Genomic DNA, 22,679 nt, shown 5'->3' on the forward strand with positions numbered 1-22,679 from the left:
TCTCCCGAGGAAGGAGAGCACAAGATGCGTCCTGAAAACCCAAGTTTCTACAGGTCCAAGCAGACGATCCTCCAACAATCTGTATTTGGCAATGTAAATTGTTTCAGCCATTTCTTAAAGCGATGGTGAAACATGTAAAGCAGTCCAGGCTTGCCACTGAGCAGAATCTTTCACTGCGCATCTTTCTTATTCATAAAGTGCTGTAATCCACAGGAGCTCAAGCAATGAGAAAAAAATAATAATTCTACACAATAGCTAGAATTATTAACATCTGTCTTCTGAAGAGTGAGATCGTCAGAGACTAAGTGCCTTTGCATACAGGAAACCAAAGAAAACAGACATAAAAGGAAAATGCAAATTAAAAATTAATTTTTTTATTCTGTTAAAGTGTCCAGTCTTACAAGTCTTTCCGAGAAAACAATAGCAGCCTTCAGTGCTTAAGGTGGAGGTGCTGTTGATCAGCTGCCCAAACAATCCCACGTACAAAGTGAATGTCATGATTCTGAAATGTTACACCAAGTTGCAGGTCTCAGATGCCAAACCACAACCCTGCGAGCACATCTACAAAATGGGAGTGAGCAATGTTTAAGCCATGAGTAGCGTCTTACTTAAATGGATGCGTTTGTCAGCTTTAAAAGTGACTCAGGCCAATTAGCCCCCTTCTCATTAAGTTGAAAAATTTTCCCCATTGTTCAATAAGCTTCCTTTAAAGGAGACAGAGAGAGGAACGGAAGGGTATTTCCAGAAATTCCAAATTAAGCCTTTCTTTGTGCAATTTCACATAAAGTTCATCTTAGTCATTGGAGTCCATCAATTCAAGTGCAATTACTTTTGAAAAGGGATTTCAGACAAAACTTCTGATGGATTTTACGCTTCCAAAGCGGTTAATATTAACCTGTCACTGCAGCTGGAGCAATGGAGAGAGAGAAAGGTTTGAGACCAACAGTACCTTTGTCCAATTCCAGTTCTGCTTCGTGCACTGCCACAGTGCAGGTAGGACAAAATCCATTCTGTTTTGGCACGTGCTTATTAAGACTACAGGATCTGCTGTGTTGACAAACAGCAATAAAAAAGATGCAATGAGGAGGAAAAAAACTCAAAGTGAAACTGAGAGCTTTAGTATTCAGCACTGACACAGCCTTACCTTTGGTAACATTTCAGAGTAGATGGTGCTACTGTTTATGGTATGACAAGATTGTTCAATGAGAAAAGTCATGCCGGCACTTAAATCTTTCCATGCTCTCCACATTTGAAAGGAAAAGAATCAGAGGGAAGAGCTGGCTTCAGGCAGAGACAATTGCAAATACTCTAGAAGAAGCAAGTGCCTCAGTGGAGCAGTTACCTCAATGTCTGGAGAAGGCACAGCTCTCAATGAGAAAACTATTCCTCCCCTGAAGGGCTGAAGAAAAAAATCCAGAGAAGAATTCAAACCATGTGAGTCCCTTTCCAAAGAGGAAAAAAGGTAAGGAAGGGAAACGATGTCACAGCTGTTGAATCAACAACATTCAAGCCTTTTTTCCTCCCCATACACAGCATCCCCTGAAAAGGATGCGATGTTGTTCTGAAATTCCTAGAATTGTTTCTTAGAGCAAAAAGAAGAGGACCCTCGGTGTGGTTCAGCAACAGAAAGCCACTTAATACTATTTATGGTAATGAACACCAAGATCTTGCTTTAATTAAAATGAAGCGAGCTAAATGGAGCGTATAAATGGTAATAAGAAAAATAAAAAATGAGGTAGGACATTCTCCGGAAGTGACAATTAATACCAAAGAACACCACATCATGAAAGATACCAGTAACAGGTTGTATTGGGCTTCTGTTTAACCATTCAGACCAGCAGAGGACATTAATTTCAGCTGCTGAATTAGCTAGGGACCAAAGAGTAAATTCAGAAATCTTAAAGAAAAGCTTCAACTAACATTCCAGTGCATAGTTTGAGATACAGCAAGTTTTAACGTATTTAATAGGTTTGGTATCCCTTGCCTTACAGTTAGTTTAAAAAATCGGTTGCAACTTACTACTTTTTGGGGTATTTAGCAGGAAAGGTAGAATTCCATTTTACTAACCTTCAGTCCTAGCATGGGATGATCATGCTTGTGATCAACAGGGGCTCCAAGAACTCATTCAGCTCAGCAGTGCTATTAAGGAAACAGTTTTAATTCAAGTTGCTTTTATAGTTTAGCAGCTAATAAATCTGTTTTGCCATTAACTAGAGTGCTTTGAAAAGACAGGCCAGGAAAATAAGACGCTGACCTGTTGATTGTCTGCTTCAGTTGAACTTCTTTCTGAACATACAGATCTGTGTCAGAAAAAGCTAAGCTTCAGACTTGAAAGAATATCCACTGACCGAATGCTTGCAAATGAGGAGGGATTGTTGACGTAAGCTCATCCCTCAAACTGAGTGATCCAGGCTGGTATGGGAAGTGGACTGACTCACTGTGCTGTGGGTTGAGTTTTGCTGGAGTCCTAAGCAGCAAACATGTTCAGGACCTCGTGGTTTAGACCCTATCCTTGAAGTTTTAAAGCTTCTTCCATTTCATCATTGGAAACTGATACTCTGGAACCAGTATCTATTTCATGGAAGACCAAAAAGCACATGTCAGGAGCAGATAAATAATGTCATCTTCCAGAAAGGCGATTTATTTTCGTGCCACCTGTGTTTGTGGTACAGGAACTTATCAGACTGCTTATTCCAATTTTGCCACCCAGGAATCTATCTCAAGCCCTAGCAGCCATGATTGAAAAATTGAGCTTGGAATATCGAAATAGGAGCCAAAAGCTAGTGTTCCCATGCATGATCAATACTGGCCTATCTTAAAAATTGCTTTGTAGACCTCAGGCATAGGACAGTCTACTCAGCAAGCAGCAGCATAGCTCTGTTATTTGATAGAAGTTACAGATTCTTGCTTCTAGCGGAATATTGCCCACTTCTCCAATGAGTTCAGCACTGACATACGCAGTTCAGGAGACTTACAAGCTTCTAGAAGCACTGCAGCACATAAGCAGGGGCTGCTTATAGAAAATTCTAGCCTAGCTGCACAGAGTTTAATTGCATAATTAGCATCGTCCCTAAAATCAAGAGTCAAAGCACTCATCTACGATGAGCTGGACACACAGGAGAAATCTCTCTGCTCCCATAAGCTAGGTTAAAATTCTGCTCCTCTAAGCTAGGTTAAGACTCTGCCAGGTGCAATGCCTTTTCAGCCCTGCCTAGCCTAAAACGCACACGTTGTAAACCAATTACCCAATGGCCTTGAATACAATACAGAGTTCAAGCCTCCATTCAGTTACAATTGCTCTCCAGCACAATATTTTGGCACCAAATAAGGAAGAAAAAAAGGCTTCCTTCACCCTCCGATACACCCTTCACCCTGCCCCTGCAGCCACCACGAGGGACCGCCTGGAAAACAGCATTACCCTAGCTAAGCCTAAAGCCACTCCTGCCTTACTTAAGCAGCATTAAGCCCACCTCACAATTCCTCTCCCATCAATCCAAAACGCTCGCGTGAATGAGTCCAATCCAAGAGGCATTAATGTTTCTGAGCGCCAGCGTCTGCCCTGATGCAGTGCATTTTGGAGTAGCTTCCTTCCCCCATTGCTTCAGCAGCGGCCCCAACCCTAACAGGATTTCACCAGGCTAACCCTGTTACAAACAAGAAGAGCTTTTAGAGTGCCTTGCCTTCCAGATAACGAGATTTAATTATTGTTGCTCCCCTGGACTGTTTAGACTTCTCATGATGAACTAAGGGAGGCAGAATTTGCATCCTCCTTAAAAGCAGTTTTATAAACAGATTTCCTAGATTTTAATGTAGCTTTATTTAAGCGTCTGAACATCAACAAATCCAGAGCCCGTTTAACATTGTCCATGGTTTCGGCGTATTTAGTGTGCATATTTCATATCTTACATCTGATGAAGAAAGCCATAGCGTGTGCCCTACTGCACCAACATCCAAGGGATCACCGGGATTTGCTAAAGCCAGTGCTCTCGCTGGCCCTTTGCCAGGAAACCGCTCTTGGAGCCGGCTGCAGCTTCCCCCTTCCATACACACAGGAGGCCTCCGAAACACTTGGTGCCTCAGCTTGCAGCAACTCCACCTCGCAGACGACCTACCAGCTTGATGCAGGGTATTGCAACCCAGGCCTGCAAGTCCACGAGCCTCTCCTCTTCCTTCTGATGGAAAAGCGCAGACTTAGGGCGTCCTGCAGGCACCCACCTTCACCACCCCGCCTCGGGGACACGATTAGCAGCAGCTATCGCGAGTTATTCACCTCTGCCAGCGCAGGGTTTCGTCAAACGATACCAAACAGGTCAGGCTTGTTTCAATAAAGGCTGCTCTGTCCCAGGGATTGAGAGCTCAGTCCACAGAGGGTTCTCAGGCTGCTCCTTAACAATGGGGGAACGAAACAGGAGGACAGGTTACTCTTCCAGCACCGAGTTCAATTGGGATTAGCCTCTTATGTAGTGCAAGAGGTGTAACAGGAACTGACAGCTGCTACAGCGAGCAGGGCAACAGGATAAAAAAACAAAATCAAGCAGGTTTGTAGTTTGTGCTCCTGAGGAACACTTGGCAACACATCTAACGACTTCATGGGGAGGGGGCAGAGGAAAAGTGAGCATTCCTCTTCACTATAAACACCATCAACCCTGGGAGAGACCTTGACACACTGGTCAGTTGTGTGTTCGCATTTGCCACATGACAGAATACCAGGAATTTAAAAGCAGATTGAAAACTTTAAAAGCCAAATCCTGAAGTAACTCAGTGCTTCTGGGAGAAGGAATTAGACAGTCCAACCGCTCTTTATCCAGATCTTCTCCCGCTTACACTATAACCATCCATTTCAGACCAGGCTTAAACTCTGGAATTATTTCAGTTAGTGCCTCCAACACCTCAGCTGGAGAAGGATGCTGTGTGATCTGCTCGTCAGCACAGGTGACTTGAAACAATTAAAATAGTGCAACCTCAAGTGTGCAGACTGAGTTTTGGGGGAGGACCCATTCCTTCCCTAGGGGCAGAGGACAGCATGTCAAGTGCAAGAGGGAAATACAATTTGAAACAAAAGATGATCCTGCATCCAAGCTGATGTCTGAGATAAATTTACCCCCCCAAACCCTAATGCCAATGTCTAAATAGAAATCAGCTGTCTGTGTCCTATCTTACCCCCCACTGCAGGGCCTCACTTACTGAATTGCTGAGCTGGAGGGAAACTGTACCAGGTGTCACAGAGATGGAGGTTCAGGAGGTTTCCTAGGCTCTTGATTCTTGCTTGCAGGACACTGGACACTCTCAGTCCCTGACATGTGTAATCCCCATTTGAGGCAGTGCAGCAATCCCCATGTTTCCTGTTCTCCTCCACTCAAAGGAGATTTCTTCTCACCAGCACCATCCACCTCACCCCATCTCCTGTCCAGAAGAGCAGCGACACCTCTTATCCCACCGGCCCTTGCTCAGAAGCCATCTAACCTGCCTTGATCCTCATCCTGATCCCAAGCTTTCCCCATCCTGCGTCTGAGGCAAGAAGCAGCCTCAGTCAGAGTCATGATTGTTCAGGGACTCCTTGGCTAGTCTGATAGTGATTGGAGAGGAGGAAGGGGAGGATCTGGGAAAAAGGGGACTGGAATGGCCTTGGGTTTCCTTCTAGCTGGTCAGAGGTTTTTCCCCCTTCTTTCAGGGGCTCAGGCTTGTTCTTTGTCTGCCCTCCACAGCCGCTCTTTGACTTCCAAGGGCAGCGTGTTGAACAAGTCCTCCTCCACCACCAGCCCGCTACGTTTCAGCAGAGGACACTCTCCCAGCTCCACCGGCAGGCACTCCAAGCGGTTCCCCCGCAGCTCGATCTGGGAGAGGTTTGTCAGCTCTCCAACCCGGGAGGGGAGGGACTGCAGCACATTGTTTCCCAGGTTCAAGGTTCTCAGCTTCCTGCACTGGAACAGCTCTGGTGGTAGACTCTCGATCTGAAGAGGAAAAAAAAAACAGAACAATCAGAGGCAAAGTCACCAAACAGAACAAGCTCAAACAAGTGCACACAATGTTCCAGGCTTTACAGAGTTTTCAGTCATCCACTTCTCCCTCAGGTGAGCTCCTGCTTTGCACCACAAGGACTGTTCCCAAAGCAGGAGGCACCACACCATAAGGCTTCCCACCACAGTTCTCCCACTGGTCTTTTCCAGCTCTTCTCGGAGCACTGCCCTGCCAGCAGACCTCACAACTGTTTGGCACCTCCCAGCTTTGAGATCTTATTATATTAACTGCTGTAAACCAGATCATTCTTCAGTCTTCATGCTGTCCACTCCCAATTATGTGCATGACACACTGGATTTTCATGCATGCCCTTTCCATTTCCTGAAGCAGAAGCTACGTGGGTATAATTTCCAGGCCCTTAGAACTGCGAGTAGTCTTCCATCATTTCTGCAGGGCTTGGAAGTGTTGCAAGGACTTTCTAGGCTCCAAAGTGTATGGCTTTTTTTTGAGGGGAGGGACTGGGGACAGTAACAGTGCTACAAAACATGAAGGTGGTGGTGGGAAAGCTAACAGTCGGTGGCTTCAAATCACTGATTTAATAAGACTTATTTCTATCAGCCCCAACCTCCTTCCAAAGGATTTCTAAGAAAATATAGCTAAGGTTTAACAAATACTAGGCCAGGAATTAAATGCATCAATTCAGTATTCTCTCCTTAAAGCCTCATCATGAAGACTTATTTGCCCTTAAGCACAGACATGCCTTTTTACAACTTGAATTATGCACGATACAGCTGAACCAGGCTGTAATCAGTTTTGAATGAGATTGAGTCCAATGAAAAGCCACAACAAGACCAATTAAATGCAGTTAAATTCAGCCACTGGTACTGTCAAGTGTTATGCAAACAGCAATGTGCAACCAAATGGTCACAGACTCTTGAAAGTAATACAGTTATTTAAGGGACAAGGATTGGTTTAGGAAGGAAGCAGCGTGCTATAACATGGCCTGCTTCCCAGAACCCTACACTGGTACCAGCCAACTCCAGGAGTATTTATTTGCTAAGAAAGGACATTTGAGAACTCCTGGCCCACCAGCTCTTTTGTTTCTTGCTGTCACTGCTCCCCATAAATAATCAGGCTGTCTGAGCCCCAGGGTAATTGTGGCACTGCCCAGGCACCTGCAAGGGACATAAGCAGCTTAGCTGCTGCACTAGGTCCTCACCACCTTCTGCTTCAGAACACGCTGGCACGAAGGCTGCTCCACCTTCCCTGCTGCATTAGTATTTTTGCAGAGAGAACAGGGTGGTGCCATATTCTGATGCAGAAAATGGAGCTGCCTCCAACTCCTTTTCCTCCAAGAGAGGCTCCACCCCGAGACTGCAGAGGCTACACTGCAGATTAACTCTCAGGAAGCTCTGGTTGCAAGATTGCCAGAAGAGAAATAGGACAGAGTTAAGGGCAGCAGCTTAGAGTTGTTAAAAACTTCCCCCTCTTTGCTTAACACCACCCTCAGAAGCTCCACCTATCAGCCACACTCACCCTGAGAAAATATTTTAGCTTTTAACCTAACTTGAAGCAATGTGTGCATACCGTGAAGTTCAGAGCTTAGGCCATCCATGCAAGCTGATGCACAGCCACCCAGGCCATGAGTGCTGGGAAAAAATGAGTGAACAGCTATTGAACTGGGACAGTCGAGTGGCTGCTGCTTGCTGTTACTCCTCAGGGGTGCAAGCAGGCTTGAACCTTCAAATATTGACCTGAAAAAGCTGGCTGGAGTTTTAGAAACCCTGCATCATACTGAACTGTGTTAGAAATTAGAGACTTCATTTGAGAATGTTTGCTCTGCAAAAGCCACCCAGTCCTGGAGGTGCTGTGTTTGCTTCTCTCAGAGAACGTGACAGCGTTTGGTTATGGAGACATCTCACCAGTAAGGGTCTCGATATATGGCAGCGAGACCGGGACAGTTCTACTGCATGCTCACTGAGAACCCAGCAGCCACTCATCAGTCTGTCTGCATTTTGTGCAGTTCTGTTACAGCCTTCTGCATGGCAAACTTCAGCAAACAGAGTGAATGAAGGCCTCAACAAGTCCTTCAGCTCAGCACAGCCCATGCAGTCACAGGTTGATCTTTGTGCTACCTGGCAAGTGGAGTCTCCTTCATCCCAAACGCAGAATAAAGATACAAGAAAGCCCATGGGTACATTTTGCTTTAAGCAATTAAACTCCTTCCGACACAAAGGCATCACAGCACACAGCCACCCCTTCTAACCTGCCTTGCACTTGGACACCTAGGGCTCAGACTTCCTCTACGTGGGATTAGGAAAGAAGGCACGCAGCCACCAGCGTGAGGCACAGCGAGGTGCCACCACGTCCCCTACCCTCAGGATCAAGTTCACCTTCACATCCAGCTGAACTATAGAGTATTCCCCAGAAACGAGGAGTGCTACATGCAAAGTTGTGAGCCACACACCCCCTAGATGGCTGCTGTCACAGTGTACACACGTGGCTTAAGGTGTGGTGCTAAATTAAGACTATGGTTTCTCAGACCTTCATTTTAAGCCCAAAGCTGATGTCAGTCTAGAGAGTACAAGCTTCCAACTGCAGAGAAACAACTAAGACAGGATTTATGAAATAGCCTCCAACTGCCACTTAAAAGCAATTTCACTGGAAGATAAGAAACGATACAAAACAAGAGCTGCTCAAAGAAGGGCCCCTGGAGTTGTTTGTCTTAGATAAAACCCTCAGAGAGGAACAAAGACTTGAGAATTTAAACAGAACAGCAGTGCCAGGAGTATTTCACACACCAGGGTACCATGTTTAATCACAGAGACAAAAGAAGTAAGAGCTACTACTCAGGAATGCTCAGGTTCTCTCCCACTTACCCTGTTGGCTGTCACAGCCAGGTTCTGCAGATTTTGGAGGAGTCCTATGTCTGGCGGTATGAAAGTCAAGTTGTTGTGGCTGAGATCCAAATACCGAAGTTTTCGGCAATAGAAGAGCTGGGTAGGGATCTTCTCGATCTTGTTCCGATTCAGGTAAAGGCGCTCCAAGTTGGTGAGGTTGCCTATTTGCATGGGGATGTAGGCAATGTGGTTGTACCACAATTTAAGGCAAGTGAGACGATGTAAGTGCTGGAAGCTGATGATTTCCTCAATGGTCTTGAGGTTATTGTCCTTCAGGTCTATCTCCTGCAGATTGTGGAGGCTAAAGATGGAGTGAGGAATGCGTTCTAAGTCACAGCGGATCAGCTCCAGCTCTGTCAGGTTGACCATCTTCTTAAGGCTGTTGAGAACAATGAGCTTGGTGCCCTCGTTGTTGATGGAAAGCTTCTGAAGATGCACGCCAACATCCGTCACCACCTGTGGCAGCTTGGTGAGGTTACTCTTCAACCTCAACACCTTCAGCCTCTTCAGCTCCCTCAGGCCATCTATTACGATGTACCGGTTGTTCTCAGCGCTCAGATTCCCCGTCAGATGAAGCTCCTCTAGTGTCTTCAGGCTGTAAATCCAAAGAGGAATCTCCTTGATGTCTGTGAACTTAATGTGCAGAGACTTCAAGTTCTCCCTCAGGAAGGCAAGGGCTGGAGCCTCAATTTTGGCAGCGGTGTGGTAGAGCCATAGTTCCTTAAGGCTGGTGAGCTGGGCGATGCTTGGGGGAATAGTGACATCAGGGATGAGCTCCAGCTTCAAGACCTCCAGCTCAATGAGGTCAAAAACCGTGTCGGGAATGCCACTCAACATGAAGAGATGTAGTTCCAGCTTGTCCTGGGAGTTCTTGGTGATCCTCTGGCGCAGCTTCTCCAGAGTCCACTCATTGTTGAGGTTCAGCTGCCGCAGTTTGTTCTCACTCACCTCCGACAGAAAGACAGCGAAGCGCTTTGAGTACAGGGGGTCATACTGGTCAATCAGGTGGAGCATAAAAGCAAAGTCATTTTTGACGTCAGGAATGTCGCTGTAGCTGCTCTCCTCCCGGATAGACTCGAAGGAGTACTTCTTGAGCGATCGCCTCAGCATCCACCAGAGCGTGTACATGCAGATCAAGCCATAGACTATCACCAAACTGATGTAGAAAGACGCCAAGATTTTGAAGAGCGTGGCCAAAGGATGAGCACAGCGGTACATCCTGTAGCCAGTCAAGCTCTCAATGTCCACTTTACAGTCAACGTCAAACGTTATGTTGTTGACGTAGTAAACGGTATAGCAGATGATCAGGATGAACTTGATTACTTTGATGATGGTCTGCCTCATGTAGAGGCGGTACACTATATCTCCCTCTTCCACGTGCGTTCGGAACTTTTTCACTTTTTCAAAGAGTGCTTTGGCCTGCTCACCTTCCTTTTTGTCTAAGACTCCCGTCTCAGACCGGTCCACGATCCCTTGCTCAATTCGAGACTTTGTTCTCTGCAGCATGGGAACAGTGGCTTCCACATCCTCACTGACTGTGGAGGATTTCTTGTCCATGGAGCCATTCATTTTCCCAAATGCTGGCTTGGTATCACTCTCTTCCACCACCGTCTCAGATAATGCCCTCGTTGTCCACGGAGAATCAAAACACTTAAGCAAAATAGACACAAAGTGCTCCAGCTTGGAGCTGGTCCGTGGGAATTTGAACCAGAAGTTGCTACAAGCCAGGAAGATGAGAGTATGCAGCAGCACCAGATAAGGAAAATACTTGGCAAACCAGTGAAGGCGGTTTTCATAACACACCGCATCCACGTAGTTATACTGGTGCCGGTCCAAATCATACCGGATCCCCGTCGGCCCCGTATCAGCAGAGGGAACAAGACTGGAGTTAAAGTAGGTGCGCTCTGGGGCTGCGGCTGTCCAGCCTCTGACAGAGTCATTGCAGGAGTCTTTGGTAACCCATTTACAGGGCAAACAAATCATTTTGTCCTGGGTGACCTGAAGTGTCCCTCCAAACACTGCGATCATCAGCATTACTATGGAAATGTAGTCCGTGAAGACGTCCCACCATGGCTTCAGGATGCGGTACGCTGGCTGCGTGTCAGCAAAGTATCGCAATTCAGTGACTGGAATCATGATTCACCTGAAAGGAAAACACAGGCAGGCATTACTAACCTCACCTCTTTTGTTCTGCTTCTCTAGAGGGTATCAGGAAACCTCACGTTTTAAGTGCTGGCACAGCAAGAGTGGAATTATTTGAGTCCCTGTTTCAAGTCACTCAGACACCAATAAATGAAGCTACCTCTGAGTAATTTGCTGCAGCTGAGGCTGTGAAGTTATTTTGTTTTCCCTGACAAATGAGCTGTCACAAGCCATCAGAACTGATACTTGTCATTAGGAGTCTGCGGTTAAGAAATTCACACCTACAGCAAGCTCCCGGTAGCAGCCTAAACTACACTGCCAGAGCAGGATCTGGGAGCTCGCAGTTTTATCTGGGGATTTTATTTCAGGATGAAGGAATTTGGCAGCATTGTTAGGAGAGAAAACCCCCACACACGGCATAGCGGTCATGAGTCTGTTACTCTTTAACAGAGCTAATAGTTCTGCACTGCATGACTCAAACAGCATTAGAGTTATACTTCCTAGAACCACTTGACAGATGCAACTCAACATGTTTAATCAAGAAATCTGGAAAAGAGAACAAAGTTGCCCAATATTATGCCTTTTCCTTCCACATAAGTTGTGGCTTTCCTCTCTCCATCAATTCCCCAAGGAAAAGTTAATTACCTGCCCTCTGATAGATTCATTACTGAAATCCTGTAAAAGCTGCTCTGTCTTATTCACTTCAGAAGTATAGGAAGGGGGCGACATACTTAAATACAAACTCACTTCCTTGAGCAACCACTCCCACCCACAGTTCATCTCAGCTGGGATTTAAAGTGTCACAAAGGAAACCAAAAGGTTCTGGGAAGCGGGGACCTTGTGGCAGTGCTCGTTCTGTCTTTCAGACTTCCAGAAGGAACTTCAAACACATTCTTCCTCAAGCCACAGAAAACCCAGAAGCCTGACCGATTCATGGAACTGCAAGCTCAGAACTTTCCATGTATCTGATGAATGATCAGCACAAACGAGAGTTCACGAAATCGTTGTACCTTGTTCTCATGGCGAGCAGTGCTACCATATCACACTTACTGGCAAAGTTCAGCAGCAGAAGCACAAAGCTCTCGGTCATTTTGAGACTCCCATCAACTCAGCCAGAACGGAGGAAGACCAAAGGTTCGAGCACGTTTCCTTGTAACACTCAGACACGGTCCTGACAAGCCCCTGGGGGCTGCAGGCTCAGCAGTGGGTTTTTATATAGCACTGGCTAGTCAGCGTGCCCACACCATCTGCTTTGGTGGAGCTGAAGTTTTTATTTAAAATTAACTTCCAGCACAGAACTGCTAAGGAAGCCCCTCCTAATGCGAGCTCCAGAAGCACCACATGCCCTAGGGACACTGAATACAGAATGCTGTTCCCTGGTTTGCCACTTGCAACAATAAATAAACGGCAGAACACCAACATAGTGAGGCTGGGGTAACCCTAGATAATTTTATTTATTTTTTTTTTTTTTTTAGGAGGGAATGTTGGAAGAAAGCAGCAATGTCTGTTTTGGAAGTTCACTAAGACAAGGTACAACAGCACATCTATGAATTTACCAACCAGTAAACTCACGCGATCACAAACCACTCAAGCTTCTGGGTTTTCTTTGCGTTGTGGAAGAATGGGTTTGAAGCTCCTCCTGCAAGTCTGAAGATTACACATTGACAGGGACGAGCAGGCAAAACTGAACAGCCAGAATAAGAGGGCTGACCAAGAATGCAGAGCCCCCCTTGAGTCTCATTGCTAGCGTGCTGCAAGGCCCGGGTAAGGCATTTCAGCTGTGCCTCAGCTTCCTTCCCTGCGTACATCCATCACAAGGAAAGCCCAGATGTGGTGGAGAGTTTCTGTCGCGATTCCTTCCAAACTACATCTAAGAAGTAACAGATGCTGCTGCACCACTCGTTGCTCTCCCATAGGGCTGCATAGGATCCCATCCCTCTTTTCCTTACAGGAATGTGCAGTGAGGACAGTGATGCTGTTTGTTAAACAACTGTTCCCTGCTGAAACAACTCCTTACTCCGGCACTACACCAAGAAAAAAAAAAAAACAAAAAAAAAAACACAAAAACAAAGCACTTCTCTTGCCTGGGTACAACTTGTCCCCAAAGATCCTTTCGTTTTCCTTCCTGTGCTTCACTACTCTTGGTAGAGAAGCTTCTGTAGGGATTGGTAGGTCACTCGCAGCTGTCCCTGGCAGGGTTATGAAATAGGGAAGAGGTCTCTTCAGGAACCAGTCTCACGGTGAAGGCATTTCCAGACTTGAGCTGTAGGTTGGGTTGCTAGTTCTGGTCAATCCAGGAAACACTTAACTACTTCTTGCAACAGTCTGACTGTGTTTACTTTGATTTGTACCTCCAGACAGCTGGGAAGGAAAGCAGCAAGCAATTAGGGCAGCAGGCTCCCTAATTCTATTTACCAGTCACATGGGGTAGGAAATCTGCCTTTACATTGTGCAGTTCCAAGGCAGCTCACAAGTCATCTCTTTCCATGTCCCATGGCAGTCCATCACCGCTCAGCATCAGCGATTAAACCCTGACACAGTGGAGCAGGAAATCCCCTGCCCTCCAGTAACAATGATAGGGTCACTGGAGGAAGAAAAAAGACATTCATAGCCAGTCCCCACTCCTCCTGGCAGTGGCAAAAGCCCTGTTCAAATCCCAGATGAGCAGCAATAAAACAAGGGATCACTTCACAGAAGCTGGAGTTCCCCGCGTCTTATCTTATCTTACAGCATCTGCAGCGAAAGGGAGAAGTGACCACCAAAAACTGGAGAAAGCAGGAGGAAAAGCTGCGTCCCTCCTCGCACAGCTTTCCCACGTACGCAATCCAGTTCCAGTTCCTGAAAGGCCGATGAGTGTTCTGCATCGAGATGCAAGTGTTGTCTTTATTTTGTAGTCATCCATTTTGTAATCGCCTCAGAACACGATTCGTGTTGCAACACTCCCTCCTGGACTGGGGCAGGCAGTTTCACATCAGATTCTCAGGGGCCACCTCTGCCACTTGATGCTCCCCTAAACCACAGGATTCTTCCCAGGGGCACCAAGGGTCCCACCACCACACAGAAACGAAGCAGGTGGCTGAAACCCAGACTCTCACCAAGTACACAGGCAGCAAAATAGTGATTTAGGAGGATATTATTCTGGTTTAAGACTAGGAACAACCTTCATATGAGAACAGCTAGCCAAAACAAAATTTACCACCCTCATGACCAAAACCAGACCAAGCTCCTTAAGAACAGCAAGAGAACTGCAGAGATCTCAAGCCTCTGCTCTTTAGGAACTGAACCCCAGCGTGCTTTGTCAGCAGGAAAGTGTTTCCTGAGAAAAAGCGCCGTTCTCTAAGTCACTTGGGTCACGGAGCCTCACTGAGGGCTGAGCACGAACACAGGAGCTGAGTGGGATGGGCAGAGGGAGCTGTGTGAGCAGTTTGCTGCAGAGGGCAACCCAAAGACCAGATGATGAAACTTCAGCCTGCGTGCTGTATAGCTGGAGGAATCCCCAGGCAAGACGTGCAAGACAGTTGCAGCGGTTTTCATGGTGCTTCAGAGTGCCACCAACTTCAGCGTGTGGACTACAGGAGTTTATGGGCAGGAACAGCCTTACACTGGGAAAGAAGTGCTGCATCTGAACAGGCTGGGTGAAGAAATTTGAGCTCAGGTTGCAGACCTTTTCAGCTGGAGCTCAGGAACAGGGGATCTGCTCCAAAGGGAGTTACCTCCACCACATGGAGGGCTGATACGGAGATTTTGAAAGAGTGATTTCTTCAAGTTTTAAGGTTGATCTCAAACCTGCATGAGCCAATAGGTAGGAATGTCTGTGCTTCAAGCCCTGAAGACTTATCAGAAGCCAAAGGAAGCTTTCAAAAGGCATAATTAAATAGGCAGGTTTTAGGTATTGCACACTGAGAAATAAATCTGTGTGTATCTGTCTCAAAGGTGTTTCAGCTTTCACATTCCACAGCACTCTACAAGCTACCACAGTTTCGTGAGCAGTTGCTCCCCCAGTTAAGAAATGACTTCACCTTCAAGGGTTCCAGCTGCACCGAAGCAGTGCTGCTTCGAGCACCACGATTAGGAGCCAGGCTGGAACACCCCAGAGCAGCAGCAGCAACATCTGAGACCACACAGGGAGAGAGACCTGTACGCTAAAGCCTCCCTCATACAGCAGGATTACGATGTATCCTGCCATCCAGCCCACAAACACACTCCTGAAGCCTCTGCAATGCACACATTCCCCGTTTAGATACTACGTCTCTCTCCAGTGCCTGCAGATTTACCTGGATCCAAGTTTGCACCCCACTTCTCCTCTCCAGAAGCAGAGTGTTTGCTCCTCTCACCATGCAGCCTCAGAAAGAAGGGCAGAGCTCACTCCATATGAACAAACCCCGTTAGTGTGCCATCCCCACATCAGCTGCTGGGCACCGACCCACCACGTACAGCATTGGTGCTGAGCAGGCCGAGACAACAGAAGAAAAGGGAGTTCCAGGCTTACATAACAGCCTGCCAAAACTACCCAGACTTCAACCAACCATAAGCATCACCGAGTACTAATCCCATGTTTTACTAGACACACCTGGAGGAGAAAGATAATCACTCATCTTAGAAGAACAGGGACTTTCTGAGTGTACCACACCTAAAGAGTGGAATCATTCAGAAACAAGATTAAACGTATCCAGCTGACAATGTATCCAGCTCAAATAGCAGCACCAACCTTACCCAGTAAGTCAGATTAACAGAGCCAGGAGCATGAATCCCTTCCACAAGCCTCAGGACCCGTGATATTTAACAAATGCAAGGAATAAACAGAGAAACTGCTGCAGGAGCATGAGTATCCTCTCCTTTGGATGATTTCTTTATCAAAAAAAACAAAAAACCACCACAATCTACACAAGTGGAGATGGACTTACTGTAGACAGGCACGTGGCTGAGCTGTGCTTTAAATTCCTGCCTGCAGCTGCTGACCTTATCCAGTTAGGGACAAAGTGAACAGGAACATTACTCTTCAGTTTCTCTGGCTACTTTGTCAGCTTGACTCATCATTCGCTGAATACTTTATCCAGCCTCCTCTTCTTTCGGCTGGCCATTCTGTTACTGAAGGAGATACCGGCAGAACAGGACTACATGCAAGATCTCATGACGTGCCCCCCAAGAATTTCCTGAGTTTCCATCCCTTACTTCCAGGTCCTCCCTGAAATCAGGGAAGTCCTTACCTTCAGTGGGAGGCAGCTTCCCAGGGAGGCAGCTTCCCAGGGAGGCAATTTCAGAACACAAACCTGTATGGGCAGACAGGGATGTCTTGTATGTCGGCCACCTGCAATTCTTTCATTCGTACTACACATTCTTAATTCTCAGGGGCCTTATTTCTAGGACTCGCACTGCAAAGCAGCAGTCGAGCACTGCTGACAGTTTCTTACCTATCAGAAGCCCAGAGAACCAGGGAGTTGTTCATCTGCTGACAGCATCAGAGGTAGATAAGGGAAAGAAAAACACTGATGCTCCTAAGACTATAGCCCTGATCATTGACGAGCTACAACATGTTGCAATAAGCTTTCAACACAGCACAGCTTCCCTCACCAGCATGCTGCCACCTGAAATGCTAAAGGAGGGCAGGACACAGAGCTCTTTGTTCAAACACTGGGAAATGCAAAGAGCTTTGCAAGTCAGAAATGGGAATGGCAATTTGTGTCCCCTCCCCCATGTTTTCTTTTAATTCTGACTCTAATAAAAAGAGAAGGCTAAAACAGAGCTGCTTTCATGCACCCCTCAGAAAACCTTCCAAGCACAGGGACAGCCATGTGATAACTGGAAAAGTCCAAGCCGTGAGATGGAGTAAGTCTCAAGTTATTTTGTCCTTCACTGTTTACAGAAGTAAACAGCGAGGAAGCCAGATGCCAGAGTCTGGAACAAACCATGACCCTTACAATTGGTCCTTTCTGCAGGAAAAAAGAAAACACAACTCCTGTGGAACAAAACTTCCAAGCAAGAAAAGCAAACATAAAATTCAAAGGATCGTGTGTGTACCATTCAGACTAGCAGGTAGAAGAGTGGAACAGCAGCTGCCAGCACTTACATTCTTCACTTGGAACAGCCAAACTCGATGCTGAGAAAAGTAAGGAGGGTTTCACATCACCATCCACCAGTCTGTATGCAGCATGCAGCCCCACCCAAGCCAATGGATACAGAAGGATTAAACAAATTAGCTGGGTAACACCTTTTTCCTTATTGATTTCATGAGCTTCAGTAAAATAGCCCACCTGCACTACAATCTTCACAGGAACCTCTTAACTGACTCTGCCTGCCACATGCAGGACTGCCCTTCTTTTCCTAAGCCCAGTGCAACAGCTCCTGTTTACGGCACACGGGCAAGCCTGTCCTAACAAGTACACGGAAGAACATCTGCACCATCAGAGCTGGGTTGGCCTGCCCCGTTTGCTGCCTTTTGAGAGCGTTCTGCCCCAGCTGCAGGGAAGTGAGCATTCTCTGGAGTTACCTGTATCACCACTTGGCCCAGGGATGTCAGGGGGATACAGCTGTGGGAACAGCAGCGCTGTCAGATGCCTTGCTCCAGTGATGTGAACCAGAGAAAAGTGCCTGCGTCAGCTCACGCATTATGAATGCACAGGGGCACAGGTTTGCTGTCCAAAATTAATTTTCTCTTTGCCATAGAAAAGATGCTTCAAGGACAGGGCACTGGAACTTGTCTCGGAAAAGTATAACAGCATTCTTCCCACAGGACACTGCAAAACAGCCCCACATACTGACAAATGCAAGTGATTTTATTAATTGTTAGTAACTAAGATTAAAAAATAGCCACAGTGTTAACCTGGAACAACCAGACCAGCTTCAAGCAGCCCCTCAGCTGCAGCAAGAGCCTACTCGGCATTTAATTCCAGCTTTGGAGACTGATACAAGAAGAGGTAAACAACTGTTTTCAGCTGAAGACAAATGGTGGGCAGAGCAGAGCTCTGACAGATCTAACAAGAGATTAAGAAATCAAGACACTAGATTCAAAGCAAGCGAAAACTCTTAAGCAAGGGTAATCATAATTGATTGCTGACAGACTGACACAACACACACAAACCTATTAGCTTGGAAACAGCTGTGGCAACACCCAATGAGATGAACCAAAGATGATTAGACAAGAGCAATGTAAGACACCAGCTATCAACACCATAATATTTAGCCTCGGCCTGACAAAAGAAGAGGAGTATGTGCGTGTTTACCCACTTACCCCCAGCCCTACAAAACTTGCCTTCAGGACCATAAGCTTCAAGACACTGGCTGTGACTTCCAGCTCAGAACATTCTGACTGCATTATGTGAGAGATAAGGGACAGGCCATCTAACCTGCAATCACAGAGCTGCTAAAGCCACAAACCTAAAGCAGAACCTAGCAACTAGTCCAGTGCAGGGCTCTACTGCGCACAAAGGTAGGCTGTAGCTAAAGAAATTGGTTGCAAATTCGTCACAACAGAGCAGCTTTGTATTGCCAAGGTAATTTTACAGCAAACGTTAACAATGCTTAGGGCAGGAGGAGGAAGCACTATTATGTCAGCAGGGAGGTCACGACTGAACAGCTTTTAGTCGCAGATGCAGTTTGATAGCAGCAAGGGGGCCATAAGTAACCCAGCTGTATCGAGTGTATTTCAAGCTGCAATACAAAACACACACATCTTATCTACAGTTTCAGGAGAAAGCTGCTTGGAAGATTTCAAGATGTCTTCAAACCACGTAGCCCGTTAAATGCCAGCTCAGTAGCACTTTGAATATCCTAAGCTGAGGTTAGTTTTGAAAACATTTACTTGGGAAAAAAATGCAGGGAGAAGGCTTGTTGCACTGCAACAGAGCATGTTCAGAGTTGATCATTATCAGAACAATCGCTCTGCATCCCCTTACATTGAGGAGCCTCCACAAAATTCTTAAGTCCTTCCCCTCCACGCTCCGCTTGCTCCTCGTTTTCTGAGAGGCCAGAGAAGCTCAATTTAACACCGGAAGTGAGTTTTGCTTCCCTTTTAAATACCCCGCTGCACAAAATCTTTCTTTACGATGTGGAAGAACTACATGAAGGCTGTGATCAAGCCTGCTCTGATCACACAGCAGCAACACTAACTTACACAGTCAAGTTTTGTGATTAAAAAAAAAACAAAAACATCAGAGCACCACAAACCACGGAATATTTTTCTGAATGTCAGCAGCATTTAGCGAATGCTTAGAGTTGCTGCATTCCAGTAAATCATCACTGGAAGGCTTCAAGCACTCCACATGTCAAACATGGAAGCATTAGCTTTTAACACATGGCTTCTGGCATATCTTAAGGAATTATTTATACACATCGTCTTTGAATAAAGTTAGGGTTTCCAAATACCATGAGAGGATCAGCACAAAAAAAAAACACAAAGCAGCCAACTGCCAGAACACTAACCAGAACACTCGATAAGTCCTAGGGATACTTCTTTTCTGGAAGCAGCATACTGCACCTCTCAATTGCTCAGAACGATCTGGACTGCATCTCTCATCTTGCAGACAAGCAGGCAATTCTGCAGCACCTTTCAACGCTGTCCTAGTGGAAAACCAAGGAAGCAGGGAGTTTCCTGCAACTAGTCCCTGCCATTGCCTGCCACACATGGGAAACAAGTGCACTCCTTAGTCAGCTGGGCAGAGTTATCTAGGAGCTGCCTCTACATCGATAAAAACGTCATCCTACAGGAAACAGAACAGCCACCAAACTGAACAGAGCGCATACAGCTTTCGGATACTGGATGATTAAGACAAGGAGAAGTCAAGGTTTATGTGGCCAGGAGTTACACATATGGGTGAATGTAACAGTTACGTTCTGCTTTGAACAACGCTCAGTTCCTGTACTCATTCTTCATCTTCAAACTAAGCACTCACAGACTTCGTAAACACACCACTACACTCCCCACATCATCCTCCAATCCACCACCTTGTTCGTTGCTCTTTATCAGTGACCTCACCACCGCCCTGTGCTTTGCAACTACATTTAAGTCATTTAAGTCCCGTTCTAGTGAATTACTTTGTCTTTACCCCGCCACTCAAGAGCTGGCCTGAAATCCTTACCCTGCAGCTGGGTTCTGCTATCTGCACTTCAGTTCTCTGTGCTGGAAGTGGATGATGTTCCTGCGGGCTGAATCCTGAGCGGGTGCTGAAGCGTTGCATTCCCCACACGCCATGGGAACAGCTTCCCTGAAATTAAACAGAGATTATCAGCAAAGGGGGAATCAAGTTCATAGAGGGACCATGTTAAGACCCAAACTGGTTAAAAGGGATTAACCTCCTGGAAGAAAGGTCTAGATTTTTTACAGATGAGAAAAACAACTCATGGCTTTACTACCTACTTTCTAGTCTGACACGTTCAAAATTACTTCAAACGTTACCAACAGGAATCCAAAAATGCAGCTCATTTCCCTTACAATTTTGGATTCAAGCAACTGCTCCCTTTCTTCTCGACACATATCTACGACCATTCACCTTAAAAGCAGCAGCTTAGCACCACACCGAGAATTACAGCAGCTGTTTTTTTCCTTGCTTCCTGCATGTCAGCACGGGGCATGGGAAAGCAGGCAAGGGAGCGACCCTAGGGCTTTGAGAGATCTCCCAAGCACCCAGCCATGGAGGACTGCAGAACTTCTGACAGCGTTTTGTCAACAAGAGGTGAAAAAAAGCACCGGAAAAGGAAGATGCATCACTAAAAATAACAGGTAAAGATGCTCCGCTATGAAGACCTTCCTCCCGCTCCCCAAGCTGGCACTGGGGGTGGCAGATTTTGGAGTGGCCCACTCGTAATCAAAGCGGTTCTATTTCAGTCAGCCTGCCGCAAAGGAAAGCTTGAAAGGAGAGGACTCCGCGACCTGACCTTCCCTCCCCACGTCCCCTCGGGTGACAGCCTCAGCGCCACCCCCGGACCCCGCTCACACCCGCAGCGCCTCAACCCCACACCTGCCCTCCGAGCTACCACGTCCCCCCACATTTTGTGAGGGAAAAAAAAAATAAAGAAAATTTTAATAAAAAAGACAAAACACCCGCTTGGAAAGCAGCCAGAAATGAAGCCAAGCCAGCAGCCCCGACCCACCCCACCACCAGGGAAGGGAGGAAGGAGCCCGGACCTCGCCCCACACCCCCGGGGGCCGCCAGCCCCGGTCCCCCCCCGGCTGTCAGGGCGGTGGCGGCGGGCACGGGGGGCGCCCCATTACTCAGCACATCCTCCCGGGGCTCCGCCATCCCCTCACGGATCCCCCCCTCAGGCACCCCCGGACCCCGCCGTGCCCTGCCCGTCCCCTCACGGCTCCTGAGGGGGGCGCAGGGAGGGGACGCACCGCAGCCCCCCCCTCCCCACCCTTCACCGTCGCCACTCGCCCGCACCCACCTGGCCCCGCCGTCCCGTCCCGTTCCCCTCCCTCTCTCCCTCACGCCGGCTCCGGCTCCTTTTGTTCGGCCCTGACCGCACCGCGGCCGCCCCACCCAGGAACTGACCTCACCCGCCCGGCATGGCGGCGGCCGCCGCTACTCAGGGGAGGAGGGCGCCGCCATCTTGGGAGCGGGCACGAAGGGCAGCGGCCGCCATCTTTACGCAGGGAGCGGGGGGGGGGTGTAATGAGGAGGGGGGGGATGGTGAAGGCGTGGGCGCCATCTTGGTGCAGGGCAGGTGGCAAAATGGGGAGTCTTAAAGGGGCAGCCCCAACGCTGGCCTCAGCCCCGGGCCTGTGGTGGACAGTTGTATTTTGGAGTCCAAACCCTTTCTGTAAAAAAAATCCTGTATGAAAAGATTTACTTCTGCCTTACGGTTTATAGTGGACACAACCAGCATCAACATCAAAGCTATTTAATAAGAGAGCAAAAATATTTTAACATTGTTACCCAATCATTTAATCATCATTTACCACTCATTCCTCAAGAACCCACCTATGGAAAACATTCTAAAGGAGAATGTTCTATGATTCTATGCTGAAAACCCCATTCTTCTCATTGAGAATCATAGAATCATAAGGGTTGGAAAAGACCTTTAAGATCACCTGGTCCTTCCATTACCCTACTACCAGTGTCACCCACTAAACCCTGTCCCCAAGCACCACGTCCAACCTCTCCTTGAACACCCCCAGGGACGGTGACTCCACCACCTCCCTGGGCAACCCGTCCCGATGTCTGACCACTCTTTCTGAGGAGAAATGTCTCCTCATTTCCAACCTGAACCTCCCCTGAAGCAACTTGAGGCCATTCCCTCTGGTCCTACCACTGGTTACCTGTGAGAAGAGGCCGACCTTGAGCTCCCCACACCTTCCTTTCAGTTAGCTGTAGAGAGCAATAAGGTGTCCCCCGAGCCTCCTCCTCTCCAGTTCAGCAAACTAAGACCACTAAAAACACAGCATTCGTTTCCTCGCTGCGGGAATAGGAATACTGCTGTGTGGTGAGGGTACATCCACCAGCAGTTCTGTGGGGCCTGAAAAAAAAGCAGGCTGATCCACTCATGATTATTTTCATTTGGCTGACTCATTAGAGGACGATGGGCAACATCATTTTTTAAAATATTCATAAAGGATAGTTCAAAGGCATTCATTATAATTTCATCAGTGTACAAAAAGCAGTTCTGAGTGGTTAAGTGCAGCCAATTTTAACTTGTATATACCATTGATTGCTGCTGTAGTAAAATAAGCATATCTGTGGCTTT

At 47.1% G+C, this 22,679-nt stretch overlaps 1 protein-coding gene across 4 annotated transcripts; it reads right to left on the reverse strand.

Annotated features, from left to right (window-relative positions):
* Positions 1 to 352: 352 nt before the first annotated feature.
* LRRC8A (leucine rich repeat containing 8 VRAC subunit A) lies at positions 353 to 21,629 on the reverse strand. 4 transcript variants are annotated; one of them, XR_011089227.1, is made up of 5 exons: positions 21,381 to 21,535; positions 20,075 to 20,200; positions 8,838 to 11,001; positions 5,185 to 5,951; positions 353 to 4,385 (listed from the first exon to the last, which is right to left on the reverse strand). XR_011089227.1 is itself a non-coding variant. In XM_068657343.1 (4 exons), exons 3-4 carry the CDS (start codon positions 10,992 to 10,994, stop codon positions 5,676 to 5,678), a joined length of 2,433 nt encoding a protein of 810 aa, XP_068513444.1. In that variant the 5' UTR covers positions 10,995 to 11,001; positions 20,075 to 20,200; positions 21,488 to 21,629; the 3' UTR covers positions 353 to 5,675. The 4 variants fall into 4 exon arrangements, 3 of the variants coding, with proteins under 3 accessions (XP_068513444.1, XP_068513443.1, XP_068513445.1); XM_068657343.1 differs by having other exon boundaries at positions 353 to 5,951; positions 21,488 to 21,629; XM_068657342.1 differs by having other exon boundaries at positions 353 to 5,951.
* Between the last annotated feature and the right edge of the window lie 1,050 nt (positions 21,630 to 22,679).

Source organism: Anas acuta, chromosome 20 (assembly GCF_963932015.1).
Source record: "Anas acuta chromosome 20, bAnaAcu1.1, whole genome shotgun sequence".
NCBI lineage: Eukaryota > Metazoa > Chordata > Aves > Anseriformes > Anatidae > Anas > Anas acuta.

What these genes read in the sequence shown, in the direction of transcription:
- LRRC8A (XM_068657343.1), bottom strand. Translation starts at nt 10,994, where the DNA reads ATGATTCCAGTCACTGAATTGCGATACTTTGCTGACACGCAGCCAGCG. An exon ending in TGGCTGTGACAGCCAACAGG is followed by an intron (nt 5,952 to 8,837) that starts GTAAGTGGGAGA and finishes TTTCCTCTTCAG; the next exon opens with ATCGAGAGTCTACCACCAGA.